The 16,663-nt window shown below is 37.6% G+C and overlaps 2 protein-coding genes across 4 annotated transcripts in view; both read right to left on the bottom strand.

The window, feature by feature from the left end:
- The window catches only part of LOC103466413 (tyrosine-protein kinase CSK-like), a 28,780-nt gene extending 21,079 nt beyond the window's left edge, over nucleotides 1–7,701 (bottom strand). Inside the window, exon 1 of one of the 2 annotated variants that reach the window (XM_008411952.3) lies at nucleotides 7,229–7,701. The gene's annotated coding sequence lies outside the window, so the exon portion shown is untranslated. The remainder of the gene's footprint in view (nucleotides 1–7,228) is intronic. The other variant, XM_017305104.2, reaches the window with a different exon arrangement.
- Nucleotides 7,702–8,421: 720 nt separating this feature from the next.
- Nucleotides 8,422–14,935, bottom strand: edc3 (enhancer of mRNA decapping 3 homolog (S. cerevisiae)). 2 transcript variants are annotated; one of them, XM_008411953.3, is made up of 7 exons: nucleotides 14,779–14,935; nucleotides 14,377–14,543; nucleotides 13,590–13,816; nucleotides 13,169–13,507; nucleotides 12,933–13,086; nucleotides 10,798–11,015; nucleotides 8,422–10,015 (listed from the first exon to the last, which is right to left on the bottom strand). In XM_008411953.3, exons 2-7 carry the CDS (start codon nucleotides 14,538–14,540, stop codon nucleotides 9,681–9,683), a joined length of 1,437 nt encoding a protein of 478 aa, XP_008410175.1. In that variant the 5' UTR covers nucleotides 14,541–14,543; nucleotides 14,779–14,935; the 3' UTR covers nucleotides 8,422–9,680. The 2 variants fall into 2 exon arrangements, with proteins under 2 accessions (XP_008410175.1, XP_008410176.1); XM_008411954.2 differs by having other exon boundaries at nucleotides 14,687–14,926.
- Nucleotides 14,936–16,663: the final 1,728 nt, after the last annotated feature.

The following is a 16,663-nucleotide window of genomic DNA, read 5'->3' as shown; positions in this document are numbered from 1 at the left end:
GGTCAGTTAGCATAAATATTTTTATTTGTTAAATGCCACAAAACTTAGTAAGAATATTTTTTTAGATAGTTTTTTTTTTACTTTTCTTGCATATTGTGTTTAATGTTATGTAATTTACTTTATCACGACTTAGTGGGATTTTTAAATGTAATCAATATTTACTATTTATAATGGCTCAATGACTTATTGATTGTCTTTATATTTGATCAACATTGCAGACTTGAGACGCCACTCTAAAACATTTAAATTACATTTGCATTTACATGCATTTTTAAAAATAAAAATTGTTTTCTATTTTTGGAAGAGATTTCATCCAAACAGAAGGAGAAGCAGTTCAAGCTGACGACTTTTCCTCAGTAATGTCACTTATTCTGATGCTGCTCTGCTCAGATCCTCTCTAAAGTGATGATGATTCACTCACCTCAGAATGCCGAACGCTTTTCAAGTGGCTACAACGGCAGGGCAGCCCAACCTACTTGTTAATAAATTCAGCTAATACTTGTTCTTTACCAATTGGAGGCAGTTCATGAACTTTCAGCTAAAGATAGCTGGGTAGTAAAAATTATTTGAAGCACGCCTTTACCCTTTTGCACCAGTTATTATGCAACACAGCATTAGCAGCACACACACTGCAGGAGAGGGCGACGGACTTTATAGTACACAAAATGCACATGGTTTATATTTAGACCCATGTGAAACCTGCTGATGCTGAAACACGTAATATAAGTGTTTAAAGTTAATAGAAATGTTGCTACTAACATTTAGGAAAGAATCAAAGGGGTCAATATTAAAGAAAACTACAAAAAACTATTTTTTGTCTAATGTTGAGTCCAAATTTCTTAAACAGTACACCTGAAATAAGACAAAACTAACAATTTTCAGCTCAATAATTCCTGAATATTGATTTAAAAAGTTCTAGTTTTGATGGAAAACATTTTCACTCATAAGATGGGAAAAATGTCTTGTTATAACTGAAATAATCTGAAATAATCTATTATTGACTTAAAACAAGCTCCTATGTCTTGCTGTAAATTTAGTCTTGTTTTAAGATGTTTTCACAAGAAACTAGACAGAAATACTTTGTACGATTTTGTTAAATTATTCTAGATGTGTTTAAACATTTATTTAAAAATGTAAAAGAAAGCTTTACCCCCAAAATAATGTTGATTTCTGTCGCTCTGGATCTTTTCTCCAGGGAAAAGTTTACATTTTGGAACATGAGTGGATTTGAACTGGAATCACAGCAAGGATGAAATAAATCATCGCGGCTAAAGCTGCCACACTGTCTTCGATTTAATTTTCAGGAAACTGAATAGATTATTCCAGCAAAAGCTTTTGGCAGCTGAGTGAATCTCCCTTCGGGGAAGCTCACAAGGCGATCATTGTGAGTCGGTCCAGTTTCCATCACCATCAGTCTGGACAGCGAGAAGCTTCAAGTGAAAATGTGACATATTCTTCTCAAGACAGAGTCCAACTGTGGGGAAACGCTGCCATATTTAATGCCAGAGGTGTCAAACTCATTTTCATTTTGGGCTGTATTGAAAATCTGAATGTTCTTAAAGAGTCGCTTGTCCCAGAATGTATTAAATTAAAACCATTTAATCTGTTAAAATATTAATAAATATATGTTCCCACAGGATTCTGCAGTTTCTTTAATCAAAATTACAGATTTTGTGGTTCCAGTTTAGACATGTTTGTAAGGATTTTTTATAATATTTGTGCTAATGGATTATGTAAGACATGTGTCAAACTCGAGGTCCAGGGGCCAAATCTGACACGCCATAGCTTTTGATGTGGCCCTATAGACTCCGAATTATAGCAATAAGTCCCTCCAGTTTCTCACAAATCTGCAAAATTCACACAAAATCAACAGATTCACACATTTTCTTTGGATTTTCAGAAACTTAAAACATTGCAGTCACCTAAATGCTGAGTTTAACCGACACATTTAACATCACACATTAGCGTAGATATCGTACAAAAATTCCTTACAAATATTTCTAAATTAGCACCACAAAATCTGCTATTTTGATTGCAAAGTCCTGAGGAACAGCTATTTATTGACATTTTAACAGTTTTATCAACACATTTGGGCGCAACTGGCCCTTTAAGAACATTCAGTGTTTTTGATTTGGCGCAAAATGAAAATGAGTTTGACTCCCCTGATGTTAAATGTGACTTTTTATCACTCGCCATATTAATTACGGACTATAACTTGATATCAAGTAAGGCTGAGGCAGCGGTCACTTATTTGATTTGTGAGAAACTGGAGGGACTTGTTGATGTCATTCAGAGCCTAAAGGGCCACATGAAACGCTGCAGCGGGCCAGACTTGGCCCCTGGGCCTCGAATTTGGCACACGGGCAAAAACGATAAATTAAACTTCACAATAATACTGCAGGATTACGAACGTCTTTACACTCCACACTATAGAGGTAATAATGCAGCGTTTCACAGTGAAACTCTACATTATGGTTTGTGTTATGCAAGTCAGTGAATGTCTGATCTGCTCGGATCAGAGAAACTGACTGCATGAAGCAAGACGGGACAGGAATGCAGAACCGACTTCTCTGGACTTTTTTTGTTTTTGGGATCTGCCACTCCCTCAACTATCCGCAGACAAAATCTGAGCTGAAGAATCATGACTCTGCTTTGGCTCAAAAGGGATATTTTAAGATGTTTTAATACTAAATGAGAGCAAAGCAACATTAGAAATTACAAACAAAGTGCTGAGAAGTTCAGGTGTTGCACTTACAAACCGAAGTCAAAGTTCATTCAAACAATTTATTTTATAAGATAAAATCAAAGACAGAAGATTGTGTTTTTAAAAATAACTAGTGCTTTTTAAAATATCCTCTCATCAATTAATGGCAACTCTGGAATTTGTATTTGAATTTTATTTTACTTTTTTTGGAAAAATTCAACCTGTAATTTGGGCACATTTATTCAGCAGCAGAAAATGAAGAATTGCTCACAACAAAATGTTTTTCTCACAATCATAAAACAATAATTTTACCCTTTCTGTGCAACAAATATCACTAAAACATTCTTATCATTTCATTTTAAAATTGAATTTAATGTGTAAGCCCCTACAATATTTAATGCTTTTTAAAGAAAGCATGTTTCTGTCAGCCACTGTAAATAGGAAAGATGTGAGAACATTCAAATTCAATTAAATTCAAAAATACTTGAATTTTTTAATTCAAATATTTAAAAATACTTGAATTAAAAAATCTAGTTCTTTAACATTTAAATATTTAAGTTTAACTCGTCAAATTAGAGAGTTATTGTAGACGGTGACGGCTATCTCCTGTAGCAGTCCGTGTTAAAGTGAATTTGAAGAGGCCTCTGACTGAAGAAACTGTCAACATGGGGTTAAAGCAGGAAGCATTTTTACTGATGTTGCTACTTTCCTAACATCACCCATATTTACATTGAGGGCAATAAATAAAAAGCTTAAAACTGTGAGAAAGCAAACTGGACGAAGGCCGATGTTTGTCTTACAGGAAGGTTAAAATGTCTCCAGAGTCACCAAGCCTCCATCACAACCACTTATTTTAAGGTTTTCTGGTGCCACCGTTTCTTGTGAAAGACACTTAACACACCAAACAATCAAATTACTTAATTATCCTTTGAAAGATGATTAAAAACAAACAGAAAATCATGAACCATAAACAGGCAAAGTAAGTAAATATAACAATAAAGTAATTTATTCATCAAGACAATAATATTAAGCTGTTTTCTTTTCGACTGTTTGCCAAAATCACCTCTTTTGGTTCCATCAAACCAAAAGTAAGCAAATGTTTTTTTGTTTGTTTTATTTTTTAGGAGGCAGGTAGAAAGATTCAAACTCTTTTAAATCTTAGATAAAACTTATCTCTGTCTCTGTTTTAATGACACTTGATTTATTTCAGATGCAGTTTGTGGTTTTTTACAGTCCTCTTCACAGTGTTTAATAACAAGATAAAGTTATTGAATCATTAAAACTGTTTTAGACTTTAACTGTGGGAACATTTCTCATAGCCGTTCCTTTACTGCGCTGGTTTAAAACTGTGTTCTCGTGTCTTTCCCATTTTGAAGAATTACTAATACGGGAGATTACATTGTTATTAGCCAACATTGAAAAGGTTTGATTACTGTAATACCAATAATAAAACGTAAAATTAAAATTAAAGTTGGTATTTTTATAATTTTCTTGATGTGAATTTATGCTGCAACAATAAAACAATAATTTAAAGTTTTGCTTTTTATTTTACTGGAGTGTCAACAAACAATCTTGCCATGATAACACATTTTGCTGGATGATAAATTGTCCCAAAAGTTATCGAGATAAACGATAATATTGTTGCTTTGAGACCATTTTTAAGCAACATAATAAAGCATTCTCAATACATTTTACACTTTAAGAAATATTTAACACAGAAAACATTTTAAGTATCCAAAGTGCATAAACAAAACAACAGATAATAATAATAAAATAATAAAGTCTTGAGTGGTCTTAAATGATTAACATTCAAACAAATTATCTAACAGCTTTTAACTTACATAATTATTAAATAACTTTTAACATTAGAGAACATTAAAAAAAATAATATTTTCAGTTTGATTTACACCAAAAACCAGTTTCAGGAGCAGCAAAGGGAGAAAATTTGGGCGAAAGTTTCAGTTTGAACAAAAAAATTAAATGAATGAATGTAGAAATGTACAAATTTAAGATTTAACATGAAAATTCCTAAAGTATTTAAGACTTTTTAAGGCTCATATTGAGACGTTAAGCTAATATAAACTCCAATGCAGCTTCAGCAATGAGCTGAAATAAAGAGTTCATGTGGTTTTTAAATTGTGTTTTCACTCCACAGCTTTTGTGCTTTTACCTGATTTTGTCAAATTTATAGCTCTGGAAAAAATGGAGAGGCCACTTAAAATAATCAATTAATCTGATTTTACTTTTTATATATAGGTTTGACTAAAATGAACTTTGTCCTTTTACTCTATGAACTGACATGTTTCTGAAAGTACAGGCGAAAACATCAGTATTTATTAGCAGAAAATGAGAAATGCGATGCAGAGCTTTCAGACTTTAAATAATGCAGAAAAACAAGTTCATGTTCATTTAGAAACATCAATGCTAATGTTTAACTGTTCAGGAATCAGTATTAGGTGGAATAACCAGGAGGTTTTCATGGGGTTCAGTGCAGAGGGATCTTTTCCAGAGCTGAATGAAGAGGACAGTGCAGCAGCTCCCAGATGTTTTCCTCAGAGAAGGAATCATCTCTGCGTCTGCTGCTGGATCACGCCAGCAGCAAACTGTCCCTCAGATCACAGAGAGGAAGTATTTTTTCTAGCAACACAATCTTTCATTGTATTATCATTAACAGCCCACACTAACTTATTTTTCTATGATGCTCAAATTCAGATCAGAATGTAAATTATTACGGTGTATGAACTTAAAACATTTCCCTTTTTAAACATAAATGGAGCCAAACTCGGAGTAGCAGGAACAGAAAAATCAACGACTGTCATTAACTTTGCATTTTACAGCTGTGCCACAGCTTAACCGGCACATTTGGTCACGGAGATTCACCAAGCTGCCAACGCGTCACAAAAACGCCATATAAGTCGAGGATGCACGCCGGAGCAGCAGACGGACGGACTCTTCCTTGCTCTGCAGCGCTGCATGTGCAGATCTTGCACTGCTGATGCTTTGCTGCGGTTTCATCTAGTTTCACCCGCTTGATCTGCTTCTGCAGCTCTGAACAGTGTTGAACAAAAGGGCCTAGTTAAAGAAGCCCAGTGGCAGCATCAGCAGACCTCTGACTTCATAAAAAAAATTTAAATAAAATTGTTTATTTCAGAGACTCACCAGCTTCCTACTTTGTTTTTGCTTTCTATAAATGCTTTTGCTGTGGTTGTTTTTCTATTTAAAGCCACTGGCCAGATTTGATTTTCTTTAGCATCAACTTAACTCACTTTAAATGAAGCCAAACATGTCGGCTTGTCTATTTGGTTGTAAATTTGTATTTAATCCAGATAAGAAAACACCTTTCCACAAACAAACTTCCACACTTGCATGCATCTGATGAGTATTTCTCTTATTTTTAGCCCTTTTATTTGCACGTTTTTAATTAAATGTATGCGTTTGTCTTATGCAGCTGCAGCAAAACATGGATCAGATTTGTTTGCACGACCTGCAGAAATTGTTTTTGAAATAAATTTTGAGCCGTGACACACATGGATCTGCAATGCAGCAACCAGTGAACACCAGAAGAAATAAAAAAAAAAGGTAAAAAGAAAAATGCCATAGCTCATTCATCACAAAGACAGAAGATGTTGGGATTAGCTAAAGTAGTACGAGTTCAACTATTTAAGGTGATACAAGCAGATTACAGAGTGGATCTATTTTTAAAATGACTTAAGCACAAAAAAGAAGGGAAAAAACTCATAAAAGATATTAAAGTTAACCTTTAATATCTATCTATTCTGGAGTGATTGGAGTCAAACTGATTGTTGTAACTCAAATTCTTCTGAATCTGTGTTGAAATGTGTTGGGTCACTCATCCCTCACAATATTCACCAAATCTAGTAAACCAGCTCGGTTCTTGCGCCTCTTGTGACGTCATCGTCTCAAATGAAGGCGAAGCAGACCTGTCGGTTTTTTTCATCTGTGCACTTTTTTAAAATTAAACACACACAAAAAAGCAGCGCTTCGTATTTTGAGAAACGCTGCACAGCTCATCATTTCGCAGCTGCTTGCATCGCCAATAAAATAAAATAAAATAAAAAGTTAAAAATTGCCGGGATAGATTATCTTCAAACCCAGCATCACTCTGTGGATCTCAAACCTCCAGCCTGGAGCTGATCCATGGATGAAGGCTGATAAATGCTGACCAAGCAGACGATCAGTTGGTAACAACACCTACAGCAACATGTTGTGACACAGTAAAAAAGGAAAAAGAAAAAAGTTGGGCTGCGAGAAGCGGCCTCTTAACGGCAGGAAGTCAGAGAAAGTGGCAGAAATTTGAAGGAGGATGTTAACAAAAGCCACGTCAGATCAGAAAAAAGCACAAAAACGTCTGATTTCCATTCACTTTGGGGGCGATTTAAGCTCAACTGCAGCGTTAAAACAACTTTAACGAAACTTGAAATCATGTATTTCCACCGCACAATGATCATGTTAGAGGAACTGATGTGCACGTATTGGTACATTTGTAGCTTTATAAGGACTTACCTCACCTGTTTGCAGGTAAAACCAAGTGTTTTGAGGTCGTGTCAGCTATTTTTCGGCGTCCTTGTTCATTGGAGAACAGCCTATAAAGTCCTTCTCACACCCGGTTGAAGCTTCCCCCAAACAACACCTCAGCTGTCTGATAGGGAAGGAGGGAAATACAGCTGAAGCTGTTCGGAAAGTTCAGCAGCCCGGAGTAAAAGCAAACGGGAGGGTCGATGCTGCGACTCCTGTCAACATTATTTTCCCCCAAATAAAAGGTTTTCTGCAGCCCTACGCGGTTCCGGTTCTCCTGCTTTAAAATTACAAAGCAATAAATAAAAAGTAAAATTGCGCAGGCAGAAGTAACTAAGCAGGCAGTGGTTAGGTACAAGAGAAGCAGACTAAATTTAGTGCACTTTCAGGCGGTCCTGCTCATTTTCCCCGTCACAAACATTCAAGTTTTTTTGCCCCACCTTGGTTTTACTGCGCACATGCGCATTGTGGCAGTCCTGCTAAAAATAAGACCCAAACCGAGAGAAGTAGTTGAAGGAACTTGATTATCAATGAGGCAATGTTTACAAAAAGGGAAAAAAAAAGTACAGACATGCAAACGGTGAGTGGTTGTCGGTTTTTATTGGTTCAGTCAGCAGACATGACACATGAAAAATGCAAAGTTTCTGCTCAAGACGATCAGTGACGATGAAGTTTTCATTTCACAACTGCCTCCTGTGCAGACCCAGCGCAAATCAGCCGCCGCTGCCATTTTTTAACGCGGTTCTTCTGAACAGACAAAAATAAAAACTCACTTCCCATTTCTCTGTGGAAAAAAACCCCCAAAGAAAGCCCATCTGTGATAATCACCCAAAAGCTGCGGGGTTTCAAAAGAGGAAGCGTGGAAATGTTTGCTTTTATCGCCTCCTGCTGGTCAGTAAACGAACGTCCACATTCAGCAGCGCTGGCTTCTCCTTCCAAGCCAGGCTTGTCTCAACAGATGTGAAATAATTACACATCAGGCAAGAGGAATGTTGGAGAAAAAAGAGAACTATTGTGCATGGCTGTAGCCATCATCGAACATGCACATCAATCCAGTGGAAGCTGCTGGCTAGATGTTGGAAATTTGACCTTTAAACAAGAACAAAAACAAAAGAAGTACTAAGATTTAGTAATCTTAACTTTACCCAGATGTCAAAGAACCTGATAGTGAGAGCGTTAAATGATGCTAACAACAAGGTAGTAACTTTATTTTTGGACTCATTACAAATGAAAATGATGCATAAATTAAAAAAAAAAGAAAGAATCAGTTTTCATTGTCAAGCGTACATGGAAAGATGCGTCACCCTCAGAAGATGGCGCAACAGCAGCAGCTCTTGTTCACAGTTTCATGGTGTTTTTTCTAATATTTTCTGGTATATATCATTTACCAATTTTTTTATTAATTTTTTGGGGGGACTTGGTTCACAAAAGCTACTCTGTGCAGGTCATCACAGCTCAGAGCAGAAATAATCGAATCGTAACCAAATAAAAATGCTAAATGTTGCAGGTGTCAGACATTTTCTTCTATGGATCAGAAACATTCACTCTGTTGCGTTTTAAGCCTGCTCTTTCTGGACCTTATTTTCTGCAGAAACTTCCAAACACGCCGTTATAATCTCCTTTCAAAACATGGGCTGACAAAGTATTTCTCCCCACATGATCAGCAGGTTTTTTTTTTTTGTGCTGCTCCACTTTACCAGAACCTAAATCCAGCGACTGTTAATCAACTGGCCCATTCACAGGAATGAGTACAAAAATACAAAATCACCTCGGCTCGTATTTCAGCTACGAATGTGACAAGTTAGATTTTTATAAACCGAGAACCCGATTCTAATACTGGTGCATGCAGAGTGGGGTATAAAACAGTAACTTTAACTGAATTCTGCTCTCTTAGCTAATCTGCTGAAAACGCTACTGAGGTTACGTCTACAAACTCCCTGCTTTCATGGCTCAAAAGCATTCAGTGCGTTTTCTATCTGTGCCGTCAAAAAGGTAAGAAAAGGAAAGAATATAAAGCAGCACATCGACAGACAAAGGAGGCTTCCTGCAGAGACTCCCTGCCTGCCTGCTGCAGATTAACGTCATGTAAACCTGGAAACACAAACTGCGCACCGAAAGTCAAAGCTTTGGAGCCAGCCGAGTTTCCGCAGTGAAAATTAAGTGTATTATACGGTGGATTTACACCAAACCGTTCAACGTTAAGAGACTGTCCTTTTTTAAACTGCGTTACAATCCCATAGCTTAATCACCAAGATGACCAATAAAGACTCGAAAGCTTCCACGTCTGTAAAAAAAACAAAAAAACAAACGAAGTATGCAACAGTGGTCCTTCAGCGTGAGGAAACAGTTCAGACGACGACTTAGAGATGAAACTCCTGGAATATAAGGCGCCAAAACCTAAATGGTCAAGGAAGGTGAGCGGTTTAATCAATCAGTCTCGTTAAGCGGAGTGCAGAGGGATGACGAATTTACAACCGAACGGAGAGTGGTACTTGATTCCCACTTCCTGGAACACCTGCCGAGGAACACCGATGTCGCACAGGTAAACTCTGCCGGCGCCTTCGGCCAGAGGAAGGGGCAGGCAGAGCGACAGCGACCACTTGGCCTCGACTGCGTGGCCCTGCCCGCTTACAGGGGGGTCCAGGCTGAGCACCGGCGCTCTGTTCTGGTTGGCCCAGTCCGCAGCCGCCCGGTACCAAGGCTGGTCCATCAGGAATGTGTTCTCGTGGCAGTCCAGACAGTTTATGATTAGATCTACGGGGGTGTCTGGGAGATCTAAAGGGAGAAAAACAGCAAGCGTGACCCACCGATGATTATTTCATTAAAGAAAATAAAAAATTCACACAGCAGGAAAATGAGAAATTTTTTTGACCACATGTGGGCCCGTTAGGAGGATAAATTTTAATTAAAATTGTCCCAGAAGTTATCGCAATAAACAATAATATTGTAATTTTGAAGTCATTTTTAAGTAAAATAACAGAAATGGCAAAATGATGCAAGAACACATTCTTAACCATCAATTAACTTTAAATTTGGAACTGGAAAACATTTTTAAATATCCAAAATAAATAAAACGAAAACAACAAATAAAATGAATCATAAATTCTCTGTAAACAAAACATGGTGCTAAATCAGATTGTTTTCAAATCGTCTCCACTATAAACGGTCATGTCGTATTTTATCTGACTTTTACACTGCAAAAAACTAAAAATCTTACCAAGTTTTTCTGTCTAGTTTCTACTGCAAATATCTTAAATTTGAAATGAGACAAAACTAACTTACAAGTAACTTATCAGCAAGAAGTAGGATGTTTTTAAGTCAGTAATTCCCTGAATATTAATGAAGAAGTGCCAGTTCCACTGGCAGATTATTTAACTTATACCAAGACATTTTTCCAATGTGTGGCAGATTATAAGTCAATAATCACTTCGGGGTTGTAAATCACTTACACAGAAGTTTGATGGCTCATTTAATTATTGATATGAACAAACATGTCAGTCGCATTTCATAATAAAACATTAAAATTGTGACCACTCTGCACCACCAGCCAGGCTCACCTTTGATGCCGGACACCTGTTTGCCGCCGGTCTTGTTGAAAAGCGTCAGCTCGCTTGTCACGGCGTCGAGCATCTTGACGAAGTTGGGCAGAAACAGAATGACCTCCACCTCGTGGTTGGCCAGGTGGCGGCCGCAGCTGATGCCCTGCGCTCCCTGAACATGAGGCCCACACAGCAGCGCCACCGTTGGCCGCTGATGGAGGTTTTTGGGTGTAAATCTGAAACACGTCAACAATTTATAAAAGGAAATTAATCAGATTTTTTAACTTCCTATAATTACTAATGTCCAAAGTTCCAGATTCCAAAGATTTTCCAGACATTTGAGTGAAAAACAATTTAACTAGTTGAGTTTTATCCATTAATCATGACAGCGTTATTGACATCTGATTCAGACGACAGATAAAGATCACTAGATTACATCTTTATTGGCAAATAATTCCACCAACTCTGCTGTGAAATTTATAGCAGATTTGTCAAATCTAGACTGAATTATTCTACACTAAACATTCTGTTTATACATTTTACACATTTATTCTGTTTGGAAAAGTTAAAGAGTGTTGGTGCTTTGTTCCATGCCTAAACCAGAGCAAGTTTTAAAACCACAAACAGCTGAAGACTTGAAAGATTTAAATCAAAAGAAAGCACTGAAACTCCTCTTTTTATTTATTCTTTGATCATTTCTCTCAAGTAGTAAATCAAAGTTTTACGAAAGAATCAACTTGACATGTGAGATCAACTGCTTTGTTGTTTAGAAATCCAGATTTTAGATATTGTGTATACAATAGGGGTTGAACGACTACATATTTTTTAAGGTCGACTACATCATGATAATAGTCGAGTCGATGTCGACTAGTCGCGATGACGTCATAGTGACGCAAGCGCAAAAAACCTTCACAACTACTTGGGAGGCTTTATCAGCTATTTTCACGGCAAATATTGATGCCCCCTCCCCTTCTCTTGCTTTTACTAGGTCTATTATGGAGAATTAAAAGAGCAATAAACAGATCATTCTTTGTGAGCAGCGGAGAAAAGTTTGTTGCACAAAGTTGGGTCTGACTTTTTAGTTTTTTTCCAAACACCAGCTGATGCCGATAATCTCTGCATAGTTACTCGTATAGGAGCCAAATTATCACACCGACCACAATGACGCTTTTGGAACATCACAAACCAAACTTATTATAAACGGATTCCCGTTTGGTTACAGTTGAATTCAGCGAAGCTTCCTGCTTCTCCTCCGCCCGAAGCGCAGCAGGAAGCTCTGCTGACTCAGCAGCGGCTCTCTGAACCGACATGCAGACGGCGGCAGAGATCGCCTCTATCAGACCCTCAGGGTGAAGCTTGGACTTAGATTCCAGATGTAGTCAAACCATATTTTTATAAGAGCGTAAAGCTGCCAGGTTAAAAACTTCCAATACGCAGGATGACACCGATCAGTTGGGGGGATAAAAAAAGCCTGACATCATGACGCGTTGTCGCACATTACTCCTGTAGTCTTTTTTTTTTTAAGGATTTTTTCGGCACTAGTTTATTTGACAGCAATCTGACTGTACGGGGGCAGAGAGAGCGGAGAGAGGCCTGATGGGCCCAGCGAATGGAGGACGGGAGTCGGACTCCTGACTACCGCGGGCTAAAGTCTCTGTATGCGGGGCGCCGCTCAACGCCCCTATTGCGGGAGCCTATGCTGTAATTTACAGTTTGTCTTTGTTAAATTATTTACATTTTTATTCAATTTGAGCTTTCTGACGAACTCACCTATTCCACCTTTTTTCCTTTGAAAAATCTGTTTTGTCATCTGATTGCGACTAGTCAACTGGCCCAGAAAAAAGTCATTGCAGAGAAAAGAATCGATTAGTCGACTAATTGGTGCAACCCCTAGTATACGAGAATAAAGAATGAAGTTTGAAAACCTAAACTTTTATCCAGAACTAAAAATTGCTAAAAGCAAAGTTCAGATTTTTCCCAAGACTGTAAGAACATGAAAAGGGGAAAAAAATGTGGCTGTTCAACAAAACAAAAAAAAGCCCCGACTAACCCAAAACATATCTTTTCCCCACATACCTTCAGTTTAATTCTTCGTAATTCAGAATTGAGGTTGAACTTGTAACTAAATGCTTCGTCTAATTCAATATTCGTACCTGTTGGGCCCTCCTAACAACGTGAGTGTCATCTGGCTGGCACACACTCCAGTCATCTCCAGTCTCCGCTCCAGCGTCAGGCCGTAGCGCTCGGCAGCGGACAACAGACGCTTGTGGAGCTCATAGGAAATACTCGGAACGACGAGTCCAGAGTCTGTATGACGTAAAGAAAAGAAGCAGGTTTAAACGACTCTACTGGACACTGTAATTCAGTGGCTGCAATGTGAAACACGCACCAGTGCAGTACTCTTTGTGCCCAGACTGTGGTACAGTAATCTGTCTATAAACAATCGGTTTGCCCTCCAGGATGTTCTCGTCGTGGCGGTACCGTGTGGGCGTCTGATCCTGAGGCGTGCCACGTGACCTCGCGCCGTTACGTCGCTCCGTCGTGTCAATCTCTGAGAAAACTGCAGCTTTGTCGAACAGTGCCAGGTTTCCTTCAAAGTCAAAATCCGTATCCAGCCCGTCATCCATGCCGTCGCCGAAGCACTCGTCGTCTCTGTTTTTCATCTGCCCGTTTTTCACTCCGTTCTTTTTCGGCGTTGCTTGGTTTGCCCCTCGACTGGTGGACGACCCTGACAGTATCGGGGGGAGCAGCTATTAGCGTCTCAATATTCATAGGAAAGTTTTACCTGCAGCCAAATGAATCACACCTACAGGAGTTATGTCTTCGACGAAAGCCTTTAGGTTGACCCAGTGCGTCCAGGTGACGTTCTCCATAACTTTTAGAGCACTGCTGTGGAGAGTTCAGCTTCTCCACAGATCTGGGATCCCCCTTTGGAACGGCAACTGGGACAGTGCTTCCCTTCACAGCCGCACTGGAAGCTGCCCTGGCATTAAAGCTTCTGATGTCCAAAATCTTTAGTTCCTGTATATCAATGGCACTGGAAGAAAAAAAACAAACAAAAAAAAACAAGAGAGATCTTTAGTAACAAAATGGATCAGATTTTACCACTTATAGAAACACAATAGGGTTGTTTTTCCACTTCTGAGATTGTTGCAATTAATTGCATGATAAATAAAAGTTAACTTGATCATTTCCATTCTGATGACTAATATCTTTGAAGGCTAATTTTGTTTACAGAGACTTTATAATCCATATTATTTATGGTTTCAGTTATTTGTGGTTTTTATTTCCTTTTCATTTGTTGTTTTTGATTGTTGTGTTTTCTTTTGTATATTTAAAATTTACCGTCCAGCAAAGTTTATTGTCGTGAGAGGCCTGCTCACTTCTGGAATCCAAATTTTTGAGTTTGTAGCACATTATTTAAAATAAAAATGCCAAATATAAAATATAAATATAAAAACAGGTTAGCAGCAAAACAACAATTTGGTTCAAAACACCACTTCTATTTAAATAGCGTCCCAGTATGGGTTTTTAATGAAGCGAGACCCATAAAACAGACCCAAGCTGTGGGAAAAGGACATTTAAGTCGAGATTTACCTGAATGTGACCTCAGGAACGGGACATTTGACCCCATTGTGGAAAGGTTGTCGTAAGGAGATGGTTTGGCTGGACTGGTCCACAGATGATACTTCTCCTTGATAAACTCCCAGCGTTGGTCCACAGTTGAGAGACACCAAACTACCCAACCAGTCTGAGGCCATTATCTGCAATAAATATCCTATTTTAAATGAACACGAACAGCTAAAAAAGTCACACCAATGACCACCGACTCATAAGTCCGAACAAGTTAACATTCAGGCAGTACAGCGAAATATTCACAGTTTGGAGCTAACGTTTCAAAACGTACTTAGCAATAGCTTCGGCCTTGTATCAAGCTAAGTTGCTATCTCAAACTCATTTCAGTTGTAAAACGCTTTAAATAAAGACAAAGTTTTATACTTTTTCAACGTTAAATCGACGAGGACTCCTTTGGACAGCTCAAGGCAATGCAATTTTCAAACAACGGCTAAGAAGATAGCTCTTTGATATTAGCCTCTTAGCTTTTAAACGGCTACTGACACTAGCTTCCTGTTTCCGGGAAACCTCACTTTTCAAAATAAAACACGCGAGAACTCTTTTTTTTTTTTTTTTTTTTCGTGACAAAATCACTTCGAGCAGGTTATTTTGTCTATTAATTTCTTTATTCTGTAATATGTACGTTGATCTACATGGATGCGTTCGAGCAATAATTGACTAAACTGATTATACATAGATTATCAAGGCCGGTTTATTTACATTTCGATATATTTTCCCCATCTGAATTTAGAAAAAAAAATTTTTGGGGCCACAATTTTTTTTTTTTTTTTTACTTTTTTCCCTCTGAATTCGGAGAAATTTTTTTTTCTGAGCTACTGAAAAAAAAAAAATGCTGACTTTTTTTTTTTTTTCCAGTGGCCCTAATCCTCTTCCGTACATAGACGAATTACGACCAATAAGAACAGACCAATAAAAACTTTTTTAATACATAACTGTGGGTTTAAATACAATAATGTTTAAATTATGTGTAAAGATGATTGTTATTTTCCCCATAAAAATACTTTCAATCAAAGTCAAAGCCTCAAATGCATTCCCTAATTCACTGAATATGATCTTATGTCTGAGAGAGTGGTCTGCTTGTTTTATTTTGTTTGTTTTGTTTTTGGCTTGTTTGTGGGATTTTTTTATATGCTATATTATAAAGTATTTGTCAAATACAAATTGGCTCAATGTATCATATGTTCTAATAAAAGAGCAGTACTTCTGTATTCTGGCCTCACTTACTTATCCAAGAAACAACTTTGGATTTAGTCACCAGGATGCAACATTTCACACTAAGCTGAAGAAAATCTGCATCCTTAGAAACAATTTATCACAAACCTTAACACTAAAGAATAAAGTCTTAAAAAAACAAAAGAGCAAGAGACAGTTTTCCTTCTTGTTGTGCTAAATTTACTGTAGAGAATATTTAATAAGAAGAAAGCTGAGGTTGGTGTTTTAGAAATGTCAGTAAACAACTGACTGAGGTTAAATGAGATCATGAGGAGAATATCTAGGGAGTGGGGAGCATCACTCTGTCATCCAGCTGCTTTTTATGAACTGAGGTCATCATGGATACTCCCTGCTTTACAGACAATCTCAAAAACAAACGAAGCAGGTTGGCTCTGATAGTGAGCAGGAGAGGATTTCTGAAGTAAGATCCCATTAGAGCAGGATGTCCAAACATTTTGTGATCACAAAAAGAGACCCACATCACAAAAAGGGCCAAAAAGAAATAAAATAAAATAAAGCAAATAAAGTAATCCAATTTTATTTTATCCAAAATGGATGTTATTCATTGTAGATCCAAACCTTAGAAGAGATGTTGCACGTTTGCTATATTAGAAGTAAAGCATCTAGTTTTCAGTTTCTTTTGCACTCAATTAAACAAATTTGTTTTCAGCAATAAGAGTAAGATTTGGGTCACTTTCTTTCAAAAAAGATTGCCATATATATTGGCTAAGTTTAATAAAAAATACAAATAAAAAACAAAAAGCGGATTTGTGTGGAGCGAAATGAAAGTCAGAATAAACATGATTCTACCAGCAACCCTCCCGACCCCACCACGGGACAAGCGTGCAAGAAAATGGATGGATGGATGGATGGATGGATGGATGGATGGATGGATGGATGGATGGATGGATGGATGGATGGATGGATGGATGGATGGATGGATGGATGGATGAATAAACATGATTCTACTTATCGTAAAAGATTGGTCACAAAAAGACAAATCTGATTTTATGTTGTAATTAACAGTTTCCATTGT

This window comes from Poecilia reticulata, chromosome 6, assembly GCF_904066995.2.
Source record: "Poecilia reticulata chromosome 6, P_reticulata-male-v2, whole genome shotgun sequence".
NCBI classification, from domain to species: Eukaryota; Metazoa; Chordata; class Actinopteri; order Cyprinodontiformes; family Poeciliidae; genus Poecilia; species Poecilia reticulata.
This window is presented reverse-complemented; position numbering and strand designations above follow the sequence as displayed.

What these genes read in the sequence shown, in the direction of transcription:
- edc3 (XM_008411953.3), bottom strand. Translation starts at nt 14,540, where the DNA reads ATGGCCTCAGACTGGTTGGGTAGTTTGGTGTCTCTCAACTGTGGACCA. An exon ending in GTTCCTGAGGTCACATTCAG is followed by an intron (nt 13,817 to 14,376) that starts GTAAATCTCGAC and finishes TTTTTCTTCCAG; the next exon opens with TGCCATTGATATACAGGAAC. An exon ending in ACAGGTGTCCGGCATCAAAG is followed by an intron (nt 10,016 to 10,797) that starts GTGAGCCTGGCT and finishes TTCTCCCTTTAG; the next exon opens with ATCTCCCAGACACCCCCGTA.